Raw genomic sequence first — 20,255 nt, 5'->3', positions numbered from 1 at the left:
TGTGCATTTCTGTAATAAGAGTACAGAAGTGCACAGCTTTCCACAAATAATCAAGTCTACAACAAAAAGAAGCAGCATCTGCCCTACTCCCTCCGGTTCACAAATAAGTACTAAGTTTTAGAACCATCATTCTAAAATGACCTATGTTGGCTCCTGGGAGTTGAGGAAGCTAGAAAAGCCATCTCGTGACCGCAAGATATCTTTGCAGTTTTCCATAGACTAATTGTCAATGGATTGAGTAGACAAGCGAAAAGAAGCAGTTACCAAAAAGATGTGGAAATGATAGAAAAAAAACATCCATGGCAGCAGAGCTTTAAGAGTGAAAAGGAAAGCACATGCCTTCCCCTCTCCCACCGTAAGAAATAGAAGGAAACGTGAGGCTTTTGAACTCAGTTGATCAAATGAGTTCCATTGCACTATTTAAGTACGGCGACAGTAAAGCCAAAAATAAACTTGATAGGCTTGATAAATCTCCAAGAACAACCTAAGAAGTATATTCCAGTCATTATATGACATACCGACATAAAATAGTTCACTGCTTCCTTGTTTTTCAACTTTGATTTCTAGGTACATATTGGTAATCATGTGCCTCTGAGACAAAAATATGAAGGGAAAATGTCCTCCAGTATGGGTTGAAAATTGGTAACAGGTTCCTAACTAGTCTCAATGGTTTGCAAGAAATAGTAATCAGCGGTCTCTGGATGCAAACCCGGGTACTGGGTAGCTTCTCAAATAGATTTCCCCGTTGTTTTCAAAATAACACCAGACCTCATATGCCTCCTAAGCAGCGAAGCTCTTTTTTAAGGTGTATATTGAAGCTTTCAAGTTCAACAATTCCGTCTTAGCCAGTGACTCTTATATGTCTTCGTCTTGCTTCATTTTTCACTTGCTGATTAGACAACTTAGGTGAGACTTTGTCAGTTCCACTACAAAGGCTAGTACAAAGGTATGGACATTTTCTTCTTCACACTCATTGAGGATCTAAGAGCATGTCTAACAGACCCCTTAAAAGGGTCAAACCCCGTATAATAACCGCCAAAATAAGGGGTTGGGCGCTACCCGGCCGTCTAGCAGACCCGTAAAACAGGCCCCCGCGTCAATTTTTTACAGTTTTGGCTACAGGGCGGCTCTTCGCCCCTTACTTGTACGGGGCGGGGGGCTGAATACAGGGCCAACCCCTCATCCCATTTCACTAGGGTGCGCGGACATTTCAGAATTCCCAACCGTTTTCCCCGCGCCGCCGCCATAGCCACCGCGCCGCCGCCGCTGAAAACAGAATATTCCGTAGGATTCTGTTTTACGGGGTGGGGATACGGGGTCTGCTAGCTCGGACGAGTTTTCGGCCAGCGAAAAGTGAATACAGGGTCCTCTACTCGTGTTTTAAGGGGTAGAAAAATAAGGGGTCTGTTAGACATGTTGTAAGCGTATCACACATAGATTTGCCACATGGAACAAATTTTGCTCGATTACGCTGTTGGTGACGCAACCACCACTGGGGGAGAAATTCAAGCGCCCTGGTACTATTAAATGCAAAACATCCATGTGCAGATGCAAGCGAGTCGGCTGCTACAAGTCTAAGTGTTTAACAGTTCTACAGATAGACTCTGAAGTTAATATTTCATTAGGAATTGCACACGTCGAACAGATTATAATATCTGTACATCCTCTGCATTGACCAATGGTGCGTTGCATACTTACTATGCAAAGAAGATGACAGGGGGGGGGGGTACAGGTAGGCTTGACCAAGACTATTCCATCACAATACTTCCATGCTACTTATGCAGGATATCAATATTGATCTGTCAATGTCGGCTGGCTTGACCAAGAAATTCAAGCGCCCTGCTACTATTAAATGCAAAACATCCATGTGCAGATGCAAAGCGAGTCGGCTGCTACAAGTCTAAGTGTTTAACAGTTCTACAGATAGACTCTGATGTTAATATTTCATAAGGAATTGCACACGTCGAACAGATTATAACATCTGTACAGCCTCTGCATTGACCAATGGTGCGTTGCATACTTACTATGCAAGGAAGATGACAGGGGGAGGTTTGAAACAGCATGAAGATTTAATTATCAGCACAATAGCACATGGCAAACATGACCTTGTTGTCACCAGAATTGATCCGGCTTGATTTCAGTAAGTATATTTAAAGGAGTAGGTATATGTCGAGATATTTTTAAAAAATAATAACCGGATAGAAATGATAGAGATAGCGATGGTTTCTGCCGATATGACTATGTATGCAATATTCCAGTATTCTGACCGCCTGATTGCCGTACCATCGCAAAAATCGCCGACGGCTTGGGGCCTAAAACAGGTCAGACGTTTTCCCTATTCACACCCGTGCAAGCAGAACCCAAGCGAAAGCGAGGTCGCGAAGGTACCTTAGCGCAGCCACAGCCTGATGGTGGCGAAGCGCGACGGAGGCCTTCGGCTGAAACGAGGAGGCAGGACGGGATCGCCGCATCGCAGAGTGCGGCCGCGCTGGAAAACTCCGGCGAGCGCCACAACCTCCACAGCCGTCCCCGTCGCCGCCGGGGGAGCATCCGAGAGCGGGCGCGCGTGTGGCGCCGTGAGCTGTGGGCTACGTGGATTGGAAGGACGGATTCTACCAATTTGTCCAGGGCCGTCCATAGGATGGGCCAAAACCAAAATGGATCATGAAATAACCTAGTCCAGTACTGTGCTTTAGGATGGGCCGTGGCCTAAAGAATGAGGCGAGGAACAAGCTTCTTCCTCTAATTTGTTTTTACCTTTTCTCAAAAAAAAATTGTTTTTACCATTTCGAAAATACCTATCTTAACCCGAACACAGATGCACATGTTTTATAGAGGCCCTTCGCACTGAGATTTTTTTTAGGTGAAAACTGTAGGGGAGGCCCCGACAGTAAAACTTTATTAAAAGAGATAAAATATATACAAAAGGGCCTAGTCCTTGGCATAACCCAAAGAGAGCTACAAAACGTCTAGCCAAGCTAAGAGAGAGGTTTTTTGGTCATCCTTCATTTTGTAAGAGAGAAGGAAGAGGTCCCTCTTAAAAGAAAAGGACCAAGCTCTAATAAAAGGTGTTACATTGTCAAAATTAAAAGCATTTTGTTGCTTCCATAAATTCCAGGTGGCAGTGGCAAACACTTCAAAGAAGAAAGGCTTCCTAAAAATTCATCGTGCAGTAGCAATCATCTCAGAGAGTTTCAGATTGTCTTCAAGAGTGATGCCAAAGGATTGCCAACAGCTTTTACTGAAGTTACAGCTCCAAAAGATATGGTCCCTGGTTTCTAACAACTCATCATCGCAGAGACGGCATATTCTGTTGTCATTGAGTGAAAAAATTCCTTATAAGCATATCCTTGGTGTTTAGGCGGTCGTTAGCGAGAAGCCAGAAGAAAGATTTAATCTTGGGGTGCACTTTGATTTCCAGATCCATGCAGAGAAGGTTGGGGCCTGAATGTGTTCGAAGGTTAGCTTACATACCTTGTTGGCGGAGAAATGAGTGCCCCAACTATAAAACCATAGGTCTTTTCCATCAGCGTTCCGAGTGGATCTGGTCTGGTGTATAAGGTGATTGAACTCATGAAACTTCTCGAAGGCTTGGGCGGACAACGGGAGATGGAAAGTATCAATAGGGTCGTCCAATTAAAGAATATTGTTCATTGAAGCTAGCTTATTAATAGCGAAGGAGTGTAGCCTAGGGAACCTTGCCATGAGGACATCCGAAGCCCAATTGTCGCTCCAAAAGAGTGCAGTGTCACCAGTAGCAATCACGCATGAGGCAATCCTCTTGAACTTCGAACAAAGCTTGATAATGTCCCTCCACCAAAAAGAGCTTGAAATGCTAGTGGCTTGTGGAGTGGAATTATTATAGCTCTTCCAAATTATATGGAGAGAGCGGCGATTTTAAAGGCGCCGGTAGGTGTAGGTGTCATATCTACCGTCCATTCTCTGCTTTGAGATTGGTGAGGCTTTTGACATTTGTATAATATAAAACTAATAATTGAAACACAAGTGAAATTTTTTTGTGAAAAATCTGACAAAAAGTGAAACTGTTGACATCATTGCTGACATCACTACGATTTGTTTCACCAAAATATTAGTGTTTCAGTTATGTTTCAAATTTGTTTCACAATTTTGTGAAAAAATTGGTCAGCACATGGCTGACGTTACTCCGGTAGGTACCGGCGCCTATAAAAACAAGTTTTCGCCCAGGGAATGTTCTCGTTATTGAAAAATTTGTGTAAAAATTTGATAAGAAGAGCCTTGTGGGATGCAAGGTTACTGATACCCAGACCACCTTTCGATTTTGGTCTACATACGAGGTTCCATGCTGCCAAAGATTTGGGTTTGTTGGAGTTATCCATTTTACCCCCACATTTCAATTCTTCTACTTTTATCCAAATTTTAATGGCTCCATCTATAAGTTTGAGAGTGGAGAGGTAGAAAGTGGGTAGAGAGCCGAGGATGGCCTTAGTCACCATTATTCTACCATCAAAAGAAAGGAAGGAGGCAGTGGCAGCAAGGCGATGATTAATCCTCGAATACAGCGGCCCAAGGTCGCGAATGCGAGGTCTGCTTAGGTCAAGCCGGTGGCAGCGATACGTCAAGGAGAAAGTTTCTAGCTTGCATCCAAAGAGGCCAGCCAAGAGGGTCGCTTTGTCATTAGAAACATTAATCGGGAGTAAGTAAGATTTGGCGAAATTAACCCTTAAACCCGTAGATTGGGCAAAGGTTTCCAGGATGCTTTTAAGACATAGAAGTTGCCGAGGGCAGGCCTGCATAATTAGTAAAGTGTCATCTGAGTACTGGATTATTGGGAACTCTCCGTTCACCGATGGGATGGGGTGTTGAAGGAGGTTAATTTGGCAAGCTTTGTTGATGACAGTTTGAAGAAGATCAACAGTAGATACATATAGAAGGAAAGATAGAGGGTCGCCTTGTCTTAGCCCTCGTCTACAATGGAAAGTTTTCCTTGGAACGCCATTGAGAAGAACCGCAGAAGTGCCGGAAGAGAGAATACAATTAATCCTTCACACTGAGATTGGTGGTATATGTATGTATTATGTGTCATATACCAATTTTTTATGGAAACATCTGTTGTGGCGTGGCCCAAGTCTGCGCACGCATTGAAGCCAACATCCCCCGACATCTGTAACCGGTACAACAACTTTGAACGGAATGGACCATGTTAAGAAGAAATTTAAAGACCACACCTCTTCTAATTGCTCCTGCAAATTACAAAGGATAGCTGAAAACAACAGCTGCGGAAAATTCTAAAACCCTACATCTCTACTGATGTTACAACAACTTAGGCACAAACCCTTATTGATTCACATAAGCTCGCAAGGATGTTGAGCGAGGTACCTGCTCTCACTTGGTCAGAGTCTCAGATGTGAGAGGTGACGAACGCTTCTAACATGATCATTGAGAGCGAGCGTGACACACCTATTGATGATGATCAACCATTTGATTATCAAGGACCTTTTGCTGAAGTTGAGCATGTTCCCCAAGAGTTCGCGACTTTCCTTCACATGCATGAAGAAATCCAAGATACAGATGTATGTGCTCAACTTCATGGGGATTTGGATGTGCATTTGTGGGCAACAAGAGGAGCCACCAATGCATGATTTAAAATTTAAATTATTGTTTGAATAATTCCATTTGTAGTTGTGTTAAAATATGTTAAATTATTGTATGAATAAATGTATGTGTTTGAAAACTGTTTGAACTATTATTTGAAAATATTTTATAGATGGTCTAAATAGGAAAAAAAATTGGGAGACGCTGGTGTGGGACGATCGACCCTATAGTTCGGGACAACATGCCGGTGTCCCCCATACACTCGTGGCAGTGCATCTGCCCGCGCCTATTTGGGGATGCCGGTGGAGATGCTCTTACCTCGCGGAAATTTATTGCATTTTCATATGTTTCTTCAATCTAAATATTAATTCAAATAATCGGTTGACTTTTCCATTTATTTGGATGGATGTATGTAGAGTGCACACTTTTAATTCAGTCAAATGCCCTCTTTACTTTAGCTGCTAATATTTCAACTCACAACTGCTTATATTGTACTAGCACTTAGTCACATCAGATGTGTTGTTATTGTTTCTCGAGACTGATGATTTATTTTTGAATGATCGTCATGAATTTATTTCATATGGACCATTTTCTTATGTGCTAGCTACAAATATTTGTGGCTTATATTTTGTCAGCATGGATAGTGGAGTTGCTCATATTGCTGATCCCTGAAATGAATAAAGGTCACTATGGCGGCAATCATTGCCAGTTCTGCAGTTCTTCATATATTACGTCTTTGTTAATGAATGAAGGAATCCATAAATATCACTTCATCATGACACATTGGATATAATTTACTACAGCGTCACGAAATATCTTTCTTAGTTGTTTGACATATTCAATCTTTGTTGCCAAACACTTTCGGATCTTCGGAAACCATAATAATTACTTTTTGGTGGCATATTGGATATATTTTGCTACAATACTACTATTCTGCTACCATTCATGTAAAACGTTTTTATTTCCTAATGTTAATTGATTAATTCCTGCCAAGGAATTGTTATCTTCTTGCAAATACCAATCAAAAAGCAATTCAAATATATTGAGCTTCCTTTCCATTCTATTGCCTTTTTAATATACTCCCTCCGTTCTGAAATAGTCTACATTGTAGCCTCAAAATTTGTTCTGAAATACTCTACATTCTAGCTTTTAGTCAACAACAACACTGAAAACGAAATGATTTTGCTCTCTTTATTGGTTGTTGTTATTTTCAATGTAGCTTGGATTGGTTGTTCGCATATCTAAGTAGTACTAATAAATGCAATACTAGTTTGTCTCATTTTTTCTAGAATGTAGACTAAATCAGAATGGAGGGAGTATATGGAAGTCATCAATCATTTCTGCAGCAACAAGCAGGGAACTACAGTAGTTGTTACTGAACATCAACACCGCTCCAGCCCTCTAGGCTTTAAGCAAGTGTTTTTCCTGTGCCCTACGACTCCGCAAATTGTGCACTTGCCTGCCCTCCGAGGCTTCTTTGGGAGGTCACCTCTATCAGGGCATGTAGTGCTCTTGTGACCTGGTATTCGGCAAATCGTAGAGAACCTTATACGCTTGCTTGTCCCATATCCCTGCTACTAGTTGGCCTTCCTGGCAGGCTGCTTTTTCTCGATGGTGCCTTCAAAGCATCAATCCCATTTTCTGAACCCTATTGTCTTGTCTTTGCTTGCCGACATTGTCTGAGCTTGTTTTTCTTCCTCCTTCGGTTGTTATTTAAGCCCTAGCCCATCAGGTTTTCAGATTTTCAGAGTATGTGACGAGGTATCAACTCATCAATACCTACAAATTGTAGACTTAGGGTTTCGTGGAATTAAAGGCAAGTAGAACTCGAAGTTGGTCAGACGAACAAAATCGCCCAACTAGAAACAAACCGTGGCTAGGGTTTAACAATGATCGATCATTTCTTATACCTCAGCTTCGCCCTTACATAGGAGGCGAAGCCGAGGCTTTTCGTGATATACAAGTATGCAAACATCAGACCACGTTGGATCTTTCCATATATCACTACAAGTTTTCCTATATTGACTCTATTCCCTCGAACCACATGTCTTTCAGCTTCATGGGACTCCAAACATCGGGTCCGTGGGCTTCAACTCGTTATATACCTGAAAGCATAAATTAAGGGTACACGAGATTTTATTCGAATCGTAGAATCGGGTAAAATCTACATCCTTTATCTCTTTTGCAAATATTTCGAGTCCATATTTTTATTCAATGTGTCATGATAACCTAGAACAAACAAGACATAAGTGCACCAGTTGCACGTACAAGTCTCACATTTCGGAACAAGACCACAAAAGCCATAATATCTCTCATGTTACGGAACAGGATTCCAAAACTATAGGCCGTAAAACAGAGTGCAGTTCCTACATTGAAATGGTTTCCAATATGTCCAACTTGTCTGTAGACATAGTAATCACAAGGATAGCACGAAACGGGGACAATCTCTTACAAACAAGAAGGCGTGTAGAAGATAAACCAGGTGAGAGATCAGAAATGCCATGACCGATACAGGTTTCTGAGCCAACTGAATTCTCAAACCCCGAAGAGCAGTTTTTTCCCCTCTCCTCCAAACTTGTACATGTGAACAAGGGAAAAGCTTTCAAGTGCCCACAATGTTTACAGTTTACCACATTCCATCATCACTGGATCCAGAACTTCTGAAACCCAGCATCATGAAGATTACGAACGAGCACCAGCTACAAGTTCTTCATGACGACTGAGCCAACAATGCTGAACTTACACTCCTGGACTTGGAAAAGAAGATAGGCCAGGAGAATCAATGTACTCATGTCCTGCAAACAGAAGGTAGGTATCTATAAGTCAGTTCTCACATGGACTGCACCCAAGCAAATTAGCAGATTAAGCAGAACTTGCAGGCCATAATGTATACATTCAACATTACTCTTATTTATTCAGCACAAGATAACCATGTCAGATGAGATTGTTGATCTAATATTCATGAACTTTTAGCATTCAGCAAAAGAAGAATTACACATGGCAAATATATAGAAGTTCAAACTCTTGGTAAACTACTACTCTTGGCCTCAAGTTCGATAGAAGGACAAGAAAGGTGAAGAAATAAATGCTAGTGGTCAGCCAGACCGGTAGCCCGTAGGCAATGAGATTGATGTCGAAGGTGTTAGAGATAGTCGGTTCTGTATTGTATGTTGTGTATATACCGATGTGTACTGTATAGTCGGTTTAGGTATCCTTGTTGTACAAGTTGATCATTATCTCTAACAGAAGGAAGGCATTACTCTCATGTAAATCCCATTAACAATCATCAATTGGAGAAACAAACGTAGGAGTAGTACTAGACGAAACGCTAGCGTGGAGCCTGACACAAGAATGTACAAATAAGGAAAAGCATAAAACTGTGACTACAAAGTACAAAGAATGGATCCTCTAAAAAATGCTAAGGAATGGTTACTGAGTCCATGAGAAACATCCATCAACTGGAAAGTGAAATTGGAAAATACACATGCTTCTGAAAGTGTGATGATTGTGCCTTAAAATTTAAAGCACGTTGCACAACTTAAAACAGTTGCACTGTAACTGCTAAGCTTATTCAATTGTTGGTTTAGCTGTACCTCTCTCATGCCAACAGAAGTGAGGAGGTATTGCCTCCCACAACTTCCAAAGCTGACTCTTAGCGAAGGGCCTATTGGACCACATCTGTCTCTCAGACTGTTTCCTAACTTGTCGCATAACAACCATCTCCTTGTGGCTGGCACTTACAATAATTCTGCTCTCCGTGTAAGAACAAGCACATAGATACCCAATTGGCAACTATTAACAGGGAGGTACCCTATGGTCACAGGCTGTAAAGAGATGACATGATTGTTACAACTATTCTGAATGCACATCATGTCATATCATTGTGGACACCTGATAGCAACAACTGCTTTCAGGTACCACAAAATCCATGTGTTGCCAATCAAAATTCTTTACCAATATTTTCTGCAATTCTCTAAGTTCATATGCTTAGAGGTTTTTTAGACCAACCGTGCTTAGAGGTCTGTTTTCCTCTTTGTTACACGTTAGTGACAAACCTCACACGCTGCAGTTTAAGGGACTTCTGAAACCCGTGTGATGTCAATCAATTTTCATTTACTGAACATTTTGCTGTTGAGAAAGTTCTGCAGACACAGAGACGCTTTCTAGACCAGCCACGCTATATTTACAAGTTAGACAAATCAGATAAAGTTCAGCTGAAGAAACCTGTGAAAACACAAGATGTCTCAATCTCACTTTTAGGAAGGCAATATTTCCATTACCCGTGGAAGGAAAAGGGATCAGTTGGCCATGCAACTTCTAACAAACAAAACAATTAGCATGACTGTGACAATCTGAGATCCAATTGCACGATTAGCTGCTCTATGTTATCAACTATACAGGTAAAATAGACAAAGCATCATGGATTTAGGAAGCAAGAATAGCACAAGAAAAAACACAATACCAAATTATACACCAATCTTGTAATGTGGTAGGAAGAACAGAAATGCGTAGACAGCAATGAACAATACTATGGGCGGACAACAAACCAAGAGTCTGAGAGTCTTACACTAGTGCGATGGCTGCTGCGGCATTGGGGCGTACCAGCGTCCGACTTCCTCGTCGACATTGTCCTCCGGCCTGTGCAGCGCGGCGTGCACAACGACGAGCACGAATCCGATGAGCAGCGAGGTGAGGATGTTGGTGGTGGCGCCGGTGAGCAGGAGGAGGCCGAGCGTGACGGCGGCGAGCACGGCGAGGACGGCGCCGTCGCCGACGACGCGGCCGAAGAGGACGATGGGGTCGTCGCGGAGGAAGTAGAGGCCGAGCCATCCGACCATGCAGACGAGGAAGACGATGAGGGAGACGGGGTGGTAGATGAGGGAGAGGAAGACGACGACGAGGACGACGATGGCGTAGTTCATGGCGAAGTGCGCGAGGTTGGCGCGCACGCGGAGGTAGGCGTCGGCGAGGGTCGGGGGCAGCCCGAGCGCGTGCGGGTTCGCGAGCTCGCGCCACGGGCGGCGCGTGGCCAGCGCCGTCGCGCCGCGGGCCTTGGCGCGGGAGATGAAGTCGAGCGGGGAGGCGCCCCCGAGGTGGGGCGCCCCCGCGGCGGCCCCCGAGGAGGAGGAGGTGGGGATGGTGCCGTACTTTGACATGGTCGCCGGCGGCGAGGGGCGGGCTGCGGTGGTTGGATCCGGGAGCGGAGAGGGGAGGGGAGGAGACTCGAGAGGGATCAGGCGATGGCGATGGCGATGGGATTAACGAAATCGGGAGGGTGGGGAACGGAACGGCTGCCGTACCCGTACAGGGAGGCTTCCCGGTACACGACACGGCAACGTGAACTTCGAGGGCATTCTGGATGGCAGCCGCCGTCACCTTTTTTCGCAAATTTTGCCAACGATGTATTGAATTTTATGGTTGTGGCAATGCAGAGAACAGTTCGAAAGTTTCATAATTCAGAGAAACCTGGCACGTATGTTCAATTCTTGATGCAAGTGTCTTTTCTTGCATTGATTTTTTGTGTTCCAAGCAATCAAGGTGTAAAAAAAACCGTTCCCCGCAAAAAAAAAAGGTGTAAAAAGACCGGACCAAAATTGCAAATTGATCTTGGTCTATTTTTTTGGCCAAAACGATTGTCGTTTTCATAAACTAAGAAGAGAGTAAGGATTATCCGGTTGATTTACAAAAAGTTAAACAAAAACCATCACAATGTCCACGTCGGTTGTCATGAAACATGACAACTCATAGGGCACCTAGACAATTTGGCACAAAATAGAGATGCCACACATTGTCGAGAAAAAAACACTACACACTCATTGCCTTCATTTCTCCCCAGGCAAGATACTCTAACTTCACCACATATGACTATTGAGGAAGACTTCGCCGCAATAGTAAGCCATGCTAAGATCTACCCAATAATCGGCCAAATGCATTGACATCGGGCTAGCTTCGATTCTCAAGGAGGGCTGCGAAGGGGAAATAAGAAAGGTTGGCTCCACGAAGGGTAATCGATCCAAACCATCCGTGCTAAGGAATCATTATGAGGCCAACACCTTGATGATTACAAATTGGGTAATGATCATAAACCCTAAAGATCTAGCAAAGTGTGATGAGAGGAATAATCACTAGTAACATATGGGTCTTCAATGACGGTATGATACTAACGGTTTGGAAATCCGTCAGCGATTGTATTTTTCTATGACGATAGGGCGTTTTCGCGTCACAGATGGCGATTTGGGCCGCTCGGCCGCACATCCCCAACTCGCCGAGTGTAGTGCCAAGACGGTCAAAGATGACGCCTTCGACAAGGTAACGACGTCGACCGATGCCGCCATCATCCGCCAAGACCGAGGTCGAGGCTCAGTTTTCACCGGCCGCCATGACACCCCGGACTAGATCACCATTGCCGGAAACCTGTGTGAGATCCCATGATCCCCCACACAGGACTACCAGCCTGGCCGACTGATACGCGTAAAGCACACGCCCGTTGGGAACCCCAAGTGGAAGGTGTGATGCGTACAGCAGCAAGTTTCTCTCAGTAAGAAACCAAGGTTTATCGAACCAGTAGGAGTCAAGGATCACGTGAAGGTCGTTGGTGACGGAGTGTAGTGCGGCGCAACACCAGGGATTCCGGCGCCAACGTGGAACATGCACAACACAATCAAAGTACTTTGCCCCAACGTAACAGTGAGGTTGTCAATCTCACCGGCTTGCTGTAAACAAAGGATTAAATGTATAGTGTGGAAGATGATGTTTGTTTGCGAAGAACAGTAACGAACAAGTATTGCGATAGATTGTATTTCGGATGTAAAGAATGGACCGGGGTCCACAGCTCACTAGTGGTGTCTCTCCGATAAGAAATAGCATGTTGGGTGAACAAATTACAGCTTGGGCAATTGACAAATAGAGAGGGCATAACAATGCACATACATATCACGATGACTACTATGAGATTTAATCAGGGCATTACGACAAAGTACATAGACCGCTATCCAGACATGCATCTATGCCTAAAAAGTCCACCTTCAGAGTTAGCATCCGCACCCCTTCTAGTATTAAGTTGCAAACAACAGACAATTGCATTAAGTATGGTGCGTAATGTAATCAACACAAATATCCTTAGACAAAGCATTGATGTTTTATCCCTAGTGGCAACATCACATCCACAACCTTAGAACTTTCTGTCACTGTTCCAGATTCAATGGAGGCATGAACCCACTATCGAGCATAAATACTCCCTCTTGGAGTCACAAGTATCAACTTGGCCAGAGCCTTTACTAGCAACGAAGAGCATGCAAGAACATAAATAACACATATATGATAGATTGATAATCAACTTGACATAGTATTACATATTCATCGGATCCCAACAAACACAACATGTAGCATTACAAATAGATGATCTTGATCATGATAGGCAGCTCACAAGATCTAATATGATAGCACAATGAGGAGAAGACAACCATCTAGCTAGTGCTATGGACCCATAGTCCAGGGGTGAACTACTCACACATCAATCCGGAGGCGATCATGGTGATGAAGAGTCCTCCGGGGAGATGATTCCCCTCTCCGGCAGGGTGCCGGAGGCGATCTCCCGAATCCCCCGAGATGGGATTGGCGGCGGCGGCGTCTCCGGGAAGGTTTTCCGTATCGTGGCTCTCGGTACAGGGGTTTTCGCGACGAAGGCTATAAGTAGGCGGAAGGGCAGAGTCGGAGGGCTGACGAGGGGCCCACACCATAGGGCGGCGCGAGCCCCCCTCTGGCCGCACGACCCTATGGTGGCGGCGCCTCGTCGCCCCACTTCGTATCCCCTTCGGTCTTCTGGAAGCTCCGTGGAAAAATAAGACCCTGGGCGTTGATTTCGTCCAATTCCGAGAATATTTCCTTTGTAGGATTTCTGAAACCAAAAACAGCGAGAAAACAACAATCGGCTCTTCGGCATCTCGTCAATAGGTTAGTGCCGGAAAATGCATAATAATGACATAAAGTGTGTATAAAACATGTGAGTATCATCATAAAAGTAGCATGGAACATAAGAAATTATAGATACGTTTGAGACGTATCAAGCATCCCCAAGCTTAGTTCCTACTCGCCCTCGAGTAGGTAAACGATAACAAGGATAATTTCGAAGTGACATGCTATCATAATCTTGATCAATACTATTGTAAAGCATATGAGATGAATGCAGTGATTCGAAGCAATGGTAAAGACAATGATTAAACAACTGAATCATATAGCAAAGACTTTTCATGAATAGCACTTTCAAGACAAGCATCAATAAGACTTGCATAAGAGTTAACTCATAAAGCAATAGATTCTTAGTAGAAAGCTTTGAAGCAACACAAAGGAAGATATAAGTTTTAGTAGTTGCTTTCAACTTCAACGTGTTTATCTCATGGATAATTGTCAACACAAAGTAATATAACAAGTGCAATAGGTAAACATGTAAGAATCAATGCACACAGTTCACACAAGTGTTTGCTTCTAAGATAGAAAGAAGTAGGTAAACTGACTCAACAATAAAGTAAAAGATAGGCCCTTCGCAGAGGGAAGCATGGATTACTATTTTTGTGCTAAAGCTTTTCATTTTGAAAACATAGAAACAATTTTGTCAACGGTAGTAATAAATCATATGTGTTATGCATAAGATATCTTATAAGTTGCAAGCCTTATGCATAGATTACCAATAGTGCTCGCACCTTGTCCTAATTAGCTTGGATTTACATGGATTATCATTGCATAACATATGTTTTAACCAAGTGTCACAAAGGGGTACCTCTATGTCGCCTGTACAAAGGTCCAAGGAGATAGATCGCATTTGATTTCTCGTTTTTGATAGATCTCAACTTAGGACATCCATACCGGGACAACATAGATAACAGATAATGGACTCCTCTTTAATGCATAAGCATTCAACAACAGATAATATTCTCATAAGAGATTGAGGATTGATGTCCAAACTGAACTTCCACCATGATTCCTGGCTTTAGTTAGCGGTCCAATGTTCTTCTCTAACAATATGCATACTCAAACCGTTTGATCATGATAAATCACCCTTACTTCAGACAAGACGAACATGCATAGAAACTCACATGATATTCAACAAAGGTGTAATAGTTGATGGCGTCCCCAGAAACATGGTTACCGCTCAACAAGCAACTTATAAGAAATAAGATACATAAACTACATATTCAATACCACAATAGTTTTTAAGGCTATTTTCCCATGAGCTATATATTGCAAAGACAAAGAATAGAATTTTAAAGGTAGTACTCAAGTAATTTACTTTGGAATGGCAGAGAAATACCATGTAGTAGGTAGGTATGGTGGACACAAATGGCATAGTTTTTGGTTCAAGGATTTGGATGCACGAGAATAAATCCCTCTCAATACAAGGCTTTGGTTAGCAAGGTTGTTTGAAGCAAACTCAAGTATAAACCGGTACAACAAAACTTACATAAGAACATATTGCAAGCATTATAAGACTCTACACTGTCTTCCTTGTTGTTCAAACACCTTAACCAGAAAATATCTAGACTCTAGAGAGACCAATCATACAAACCAAATTTTAACAAGCTCTATGTAGTTCTTCATTAATAGGTGCAAAGTACATGATGCAAGAGCTTAAACATGATCTATATGAGCACAACAATTGCCAAGTATCAAATTATTCAAGACATTATACCAATTACCACATGAAGCATTTTCTCGTTTCCAACCATAATAATGATGAATGAAACAGCTTTCAACCTTCGCCATGAACATTAAAAGTAAAGCTAAGAACACCAGTGTTCATATGAAACAGCGGAGCGTGTCTCTCTCCCAGACAAAGAATGCTAGGATCCGATTTTATTCAAACAAAAACAAAAACAAAAACATACAGACGCTCAAGTAAAGCACATAAGATGTGACGGAATAAAAATATAGTTTCACTAAAGGTGACCTGATAAGTTGTCGATGAAAAAGGGATGCCTTGGGCATCCCCAAGCTTAGATGCTCGAGTCTTCTTAAAATATGCAGGGATGAACCACGGGGGCATCCCCAAGCTTATACTTTTCATTCTTCTTGATCATATTGTATCATCCTCCTCCCTTGACCCTTGAAAACTTCCTCCACACCAAACTCAAAACAAACTCATTAGAGAGTTAGTGCATAATCAAAAATTCACATATTCAGAGGTGACATAATCATTCTTAACACTTCTGGACATTGCACAAAGCTACTGAAAGTTAATGGAACAAAGAAATCCATCAAACATAGCAAAACAGGCAATGCGAAATAAAAGGCAGAATCTGTCAAAACAGAACAGTCCGTAAAGACGAATTTTTCTGGGGCACATAACTTGCTCAGATGAAAATTCTCAAATTGAATGAAAGTTGCGTACATATCCGAGGATCACGCACGTAAATTGGCAGATGTTTCTGGGTTACCTACAGACGGGGCTGCTCAATTTTGTGACAGTAAGAAATCTGTTTCTGCGCAGTAATCCAAATCTAGTATCATCTTTACTATCAAAGACTTTACTTGGCACAACATTGCAATAAAATAAAGATAAGAAGAGGTTGCTACAGTAGTAACAACTTCCAAAACTCAAATATAAAACAAAGTGCAGAAGTAAAATAATGGGTTGTCTCCCATAAGAGCTTTTCTTTAACGCCTTTCAGCTAGGCGCAGAAAGTGTGAATCAAGTATTATCGAGAGATGAGGCATTAACAGAGGGGTTTGGAGTTTTCTCAACTATGCATTGTATCTTATCTATGTAAGTTTCAGAGGCCCCTTTTCCATTACTCTTAGGCTTGCTATTCTCATCAAACAAATTTTCAGGAACAAGCCAACCATAGTTATTTTCTAGAGCTTCATGCATTCCTAGGAGCTTACTAGGTATCGGTACTTTAATCTCCCCACCATCATTAACATTATTAGTGTACTTTATTCTATCCATGTCCATCTTTTCAAGTGTTCTTGCAAAATCGGTGAAAAGACCAAGCCTCTTATGCTTAATAAAAACTTTTCTAGCTTCTTTAGCTATATCACCAAATTCTCTAAGAAGGACATCTAGAACAAAATTTCTATTTTCTCCCATTTCCATATCAGAGAGTGTAAGAAACATATGTTGAATTATAGGATTGAGATTAACAAATCTAGTTTTCAACATGTGTATTAAACAGGCAGTAGCACTCTCGTAAGTAGGAGCAACTTTTACCAAGGGTGTATCTTCAAAATCTTCATCCATACTAACATGGGTGAAAAATGCTTCTATATTATCTCTTCCAATGATAGACCCTCGTCCTACCGGTATGTCTTTCAGAGTGTATTTAGGAGGAAACATGATGAAATAAACAAAAGGTAAATAAAGTAAACGCAAGTAACTAATTTTTTGTGTTTTTAATATGGAGAACGCAAACAAGACAGTAAATAAAGTAAATCTAGCAACTATTTTTTTGTATTTTTGATATAGAAAACAAACAAAGCAGTAAATAAAGTAAAGTAAAGCAAGACAAAAACAAAGTAAAGAGATTGGATGTGGGAGACTCCCTTGCAGCGTGTCTTGATCTCCCCGGCAACGGCGCCAGAAATTTAAGCTTGATACGCGTAAAGCACACGCCTGTTGGGAACCCCAAGTGGAAGGTGTGATGCGTACAGCAGCAAGTTTCCCTCAGTAAGAAACATAGGTTTATCGAACCAGTAGGAGTCAAGGATCACGTGAAGGTCGTTGGTGACGGAGTGTAGTGCAGCGCAACACCAGGGATTCCGGCGCCAACGTGGAACCTGCACAACACAATCAAAGTACTTTGCCCCAACGTAACAGTGAGGTTGTCAATCTCACCAGCTTGCTGTAAACAAAGGATAAAATGTATAGTGTGGAAGATGATGTTTGTTTGCGAAGAACAGTAAAGAACAAGTATTGCAGTAGATTGTATTTCAGATGTAAAAAATGGACCGGGGTCCACAGTTCACTAGTGGTGTCTCTCCGATAAGAAATAGCATGTTGGGTGAACAAATTACAGTTGGGCAATTGACAAATAGAGAGGGCATAACAATGCACATACATATCACGATGACTACTATGAGATTTAATCAGTGGCATTACGACAAAGTACATAGACCGCTATCCAAAGCATGCATCTATGCCTAAAAAGTCCACCTTCGGGTTAGCATCCGCACCCCTTCCAGATATTAAGTTGCAAACAACAGACAATTGCATTAAGTATGGTGCGTAATGTAATCAACACAAATATCCTTAGACAAAGCATTCATGTTTTATCCCTAGTGGCAACAACACATCCACAACCTTAGAACTTTACGTCACTCGTCCCGCATTCAATGAAGGCATGAACCCACTATCGAGCATAAATACTCCCTCTTGGAGTCAAGTATCAACTTGGCCGAGCCTCTACTAGCAACGGAGAGCATGCAAGAACATAAACAACACATATATGATAGATTGATAATCAACTTGACATAGTATTCCATATTCATCGGATCCCAATAAACACAACATGTAGCATTACAAATAGATGATCTTGATCATGATAGGCAGCTCACAAGATCTAACATGATAACACAATGAGGAGAAGACAACCATCTAGCTACTGCTATGGACCCATAGTCCAGGGGTGAACTACTCACACATCAATCCGGAGGCGATCATGGTGATGAAGAGTCCTCCGGGAGATGATTCCCCTCTCCGGCGAGGTGCCGGAGGCGATCTCCTGAATCCCCCGAGATGGGATTGGCGGCGGCGGCGTCTCTGGAAGGTTTTCCGTATCGTGGCTCTCGGTACAGGGGTTTTCGCGACGAAGGCTATAAGTAGGCGGAAGGGCAGAGTCGGAGGGCTGACGAGGGGCCCACACCATAGGGCGGCGCGGGCCCCCCTCTGGCCGCGTGGCCCTATGGTGGCGGCGCCTCGTCGCCCCACTTCGTATCCCCTTCGGTCTTCTGGAAGCTCCGTGGAAAAATAAGACCCTGGGCGTTGATTTCGTCCAATTCCGACAATATTTCCTTTGTAGGATTTTTGAAACCAAAAACAGCGAGAAAACGACAGAATCGGCTCTTCGGCATCTCGTCAACAGGTTAGTGCCGGAAAATGCATAATAATGACATAAAGTGTGTATAAAACATGTGAGTATCATCATAAAAGTAGCATGGAACATAAGAAATTATAGATACGTTTGAGACGTATCACCGACCACCTCCGACGAAGAAGAAAGCCGCCTCCTCCGTCGAACCCGAGGCTGCTGCCCCGGGTGTCCTCGTGCCGCGGGAGAATCCCAAGGTCACCACCCCGCACCGGCGAGAAAGAGAGGGGATGGCACAACCCGTCCCCCCACCAGCCACCACCGGTGTGCCACCGACGGGAGGCAGGGGAGGCCGCGGCACAGATCAATGGCCACCGTCGCCCCTCCTTCCTCCGACCGCCACCGCCTAGCCATCACACGTGGGCAGGAGGTCTACCTTATCTGTGCAAATGTTAGTACTCAATTACCTTATCATAATAATTAGTAATAAACATCTGGTACAGTAGTATTCTAGTAATATTAATGCTTGTTTTCGAAAAAAGATTACACTTTAAAATAGAGATAGTACCACTACGGCCAGACAGGTAGGCAAATGCATGTGACTTGAGCAAAGAAGTCAGCCAAACTGCACGAGAGATCGTTGATACCTAAAAATATCCATGATGCACACACACCCACGAGGCCACGAATCCCGAGCAAGGTAAAGAGCGCGATGATGATCCACGTGGACGCCGTTGGGTTTCTTTTTTGGACACGTTTACCAGGCGGTCACGTGCCTGTTGGTGCATCTGAGAGCATCTCCATCGGCAGCTTCCAAATAGACGTCGGCAGGAGCGTCGACACTGCCGTATAGAGGTCGCCGGCACAACATCCTCTATTTGGAGAGGCTGCTCCCACACCGGCGCCCCCGTAGTGTAGCTCCAATAGAAATTTAAATTTAAATTGACATTTAAACATCGAATTTAAACGAAATTCATACGAAATTTATACAAAAGTACGTCGAATTGGTACAAAACGAAATTCAAACGACATTTAAAAACCGAATTTAAAAACTTAAACTTAATCAATCTACTGGCCGTCGGTTGGGGCGAGCGACGGGCCTGCCTCGTCGTCGTTCTTCGCCTTTGCCGCCTGCATTCGTGCCCGCCTCTCGGCCCTTGCTTTGCGCATCTGGCGGTGGAGCATGGCGGCTGGCGGCGCAGGAGTTTGCCAGCGGTGCCGTCCCCGTGTTTCCCGCCTTTGCTCGTTGTCGGCGCGCCTCGCTTGCTCGCGGGCGAACGCGTCGTAGTAGCGATGAGCGTTGAGGGAGGCGAGCTTCTGTCGCTCCGCCTCCATCAGTAGGTGTCCCGCCTCCTCCGCGGCCGCTCGCTGGCGCGAGATCTCGAGGGCGCGCTCGATATTAGCGTCGTTGATGAACTCCTGCTGCTCCTCATTCAACATCCGGAACCGCTGCGCGTTCAACGACGTCAGGATCGCCGCCTGCTCCGGGTCGGGGGGTGCCTGCGGCTGCTCACCCCACTGTGCCACCTCCTCCGTCGCCTCAGCTTCCGCATCGGCGAAGTAGGCCTCACGCCACACCGCGAACCTTGGGTCTACGTCGTCGTCGGTGCTGTTGTCCGCGTCGAGCTCCTGCTCCGGCTCCGGCTGCGGTGGTGGTGGTGG

General features: G+C 43.6%; 1 protein-coding gene across 1 annotated transcript; it reads right to left on the bottom strand.

Moving 5' to 3' along the window:
* Positions 1-7,820: 7,820 nt before the first annotated feature.
* Positions 7,821-10,843, bottom strand: LOC124665787 (PRA1 family protein F3-like). The gene is made up of 2 exons (XM_047203165.1): positions 10,142-10,843; positions 7,821-8,369 (listed from the first exon to the last, which is right to left on the bottom strand). Exon 1 carries the CDS (start codon positions 10,728-10,730, stop codon positions 10,143-10,145), a length of 588 nt encoding a protein of 195 aa, XP_047059121.1. The 5' UTR covers positions 10,731-10,843; the 3' UTR covers positions 7,821-8,369; position 10,142.
* Between the last annotated feature and the right edge of the window lie 9,412 nt (positions 10,844-20,255).

Source organism: Lolium rigidum, chromosome 6 (genome assembly GCF_022539505.1).
Source record: "Lolium rigidum isolate FL_2022 chromosome 6, APGP_CSIRO_Lrig_0.1, whole genome shotgun sequence".
In the NCBI taxonomy this organism is placed as follows: Eukaryota; Viridiplantae; Streptophyta; class Magnoliopsida; order Poales; family Poaceae; genus Lolium; species Lolium rigidum.
The sequence above is the reverse complement of the archived record's forward strand: the minus strand, read 5'-3'. Positions and strand labels throughout refer to the sequence as shown.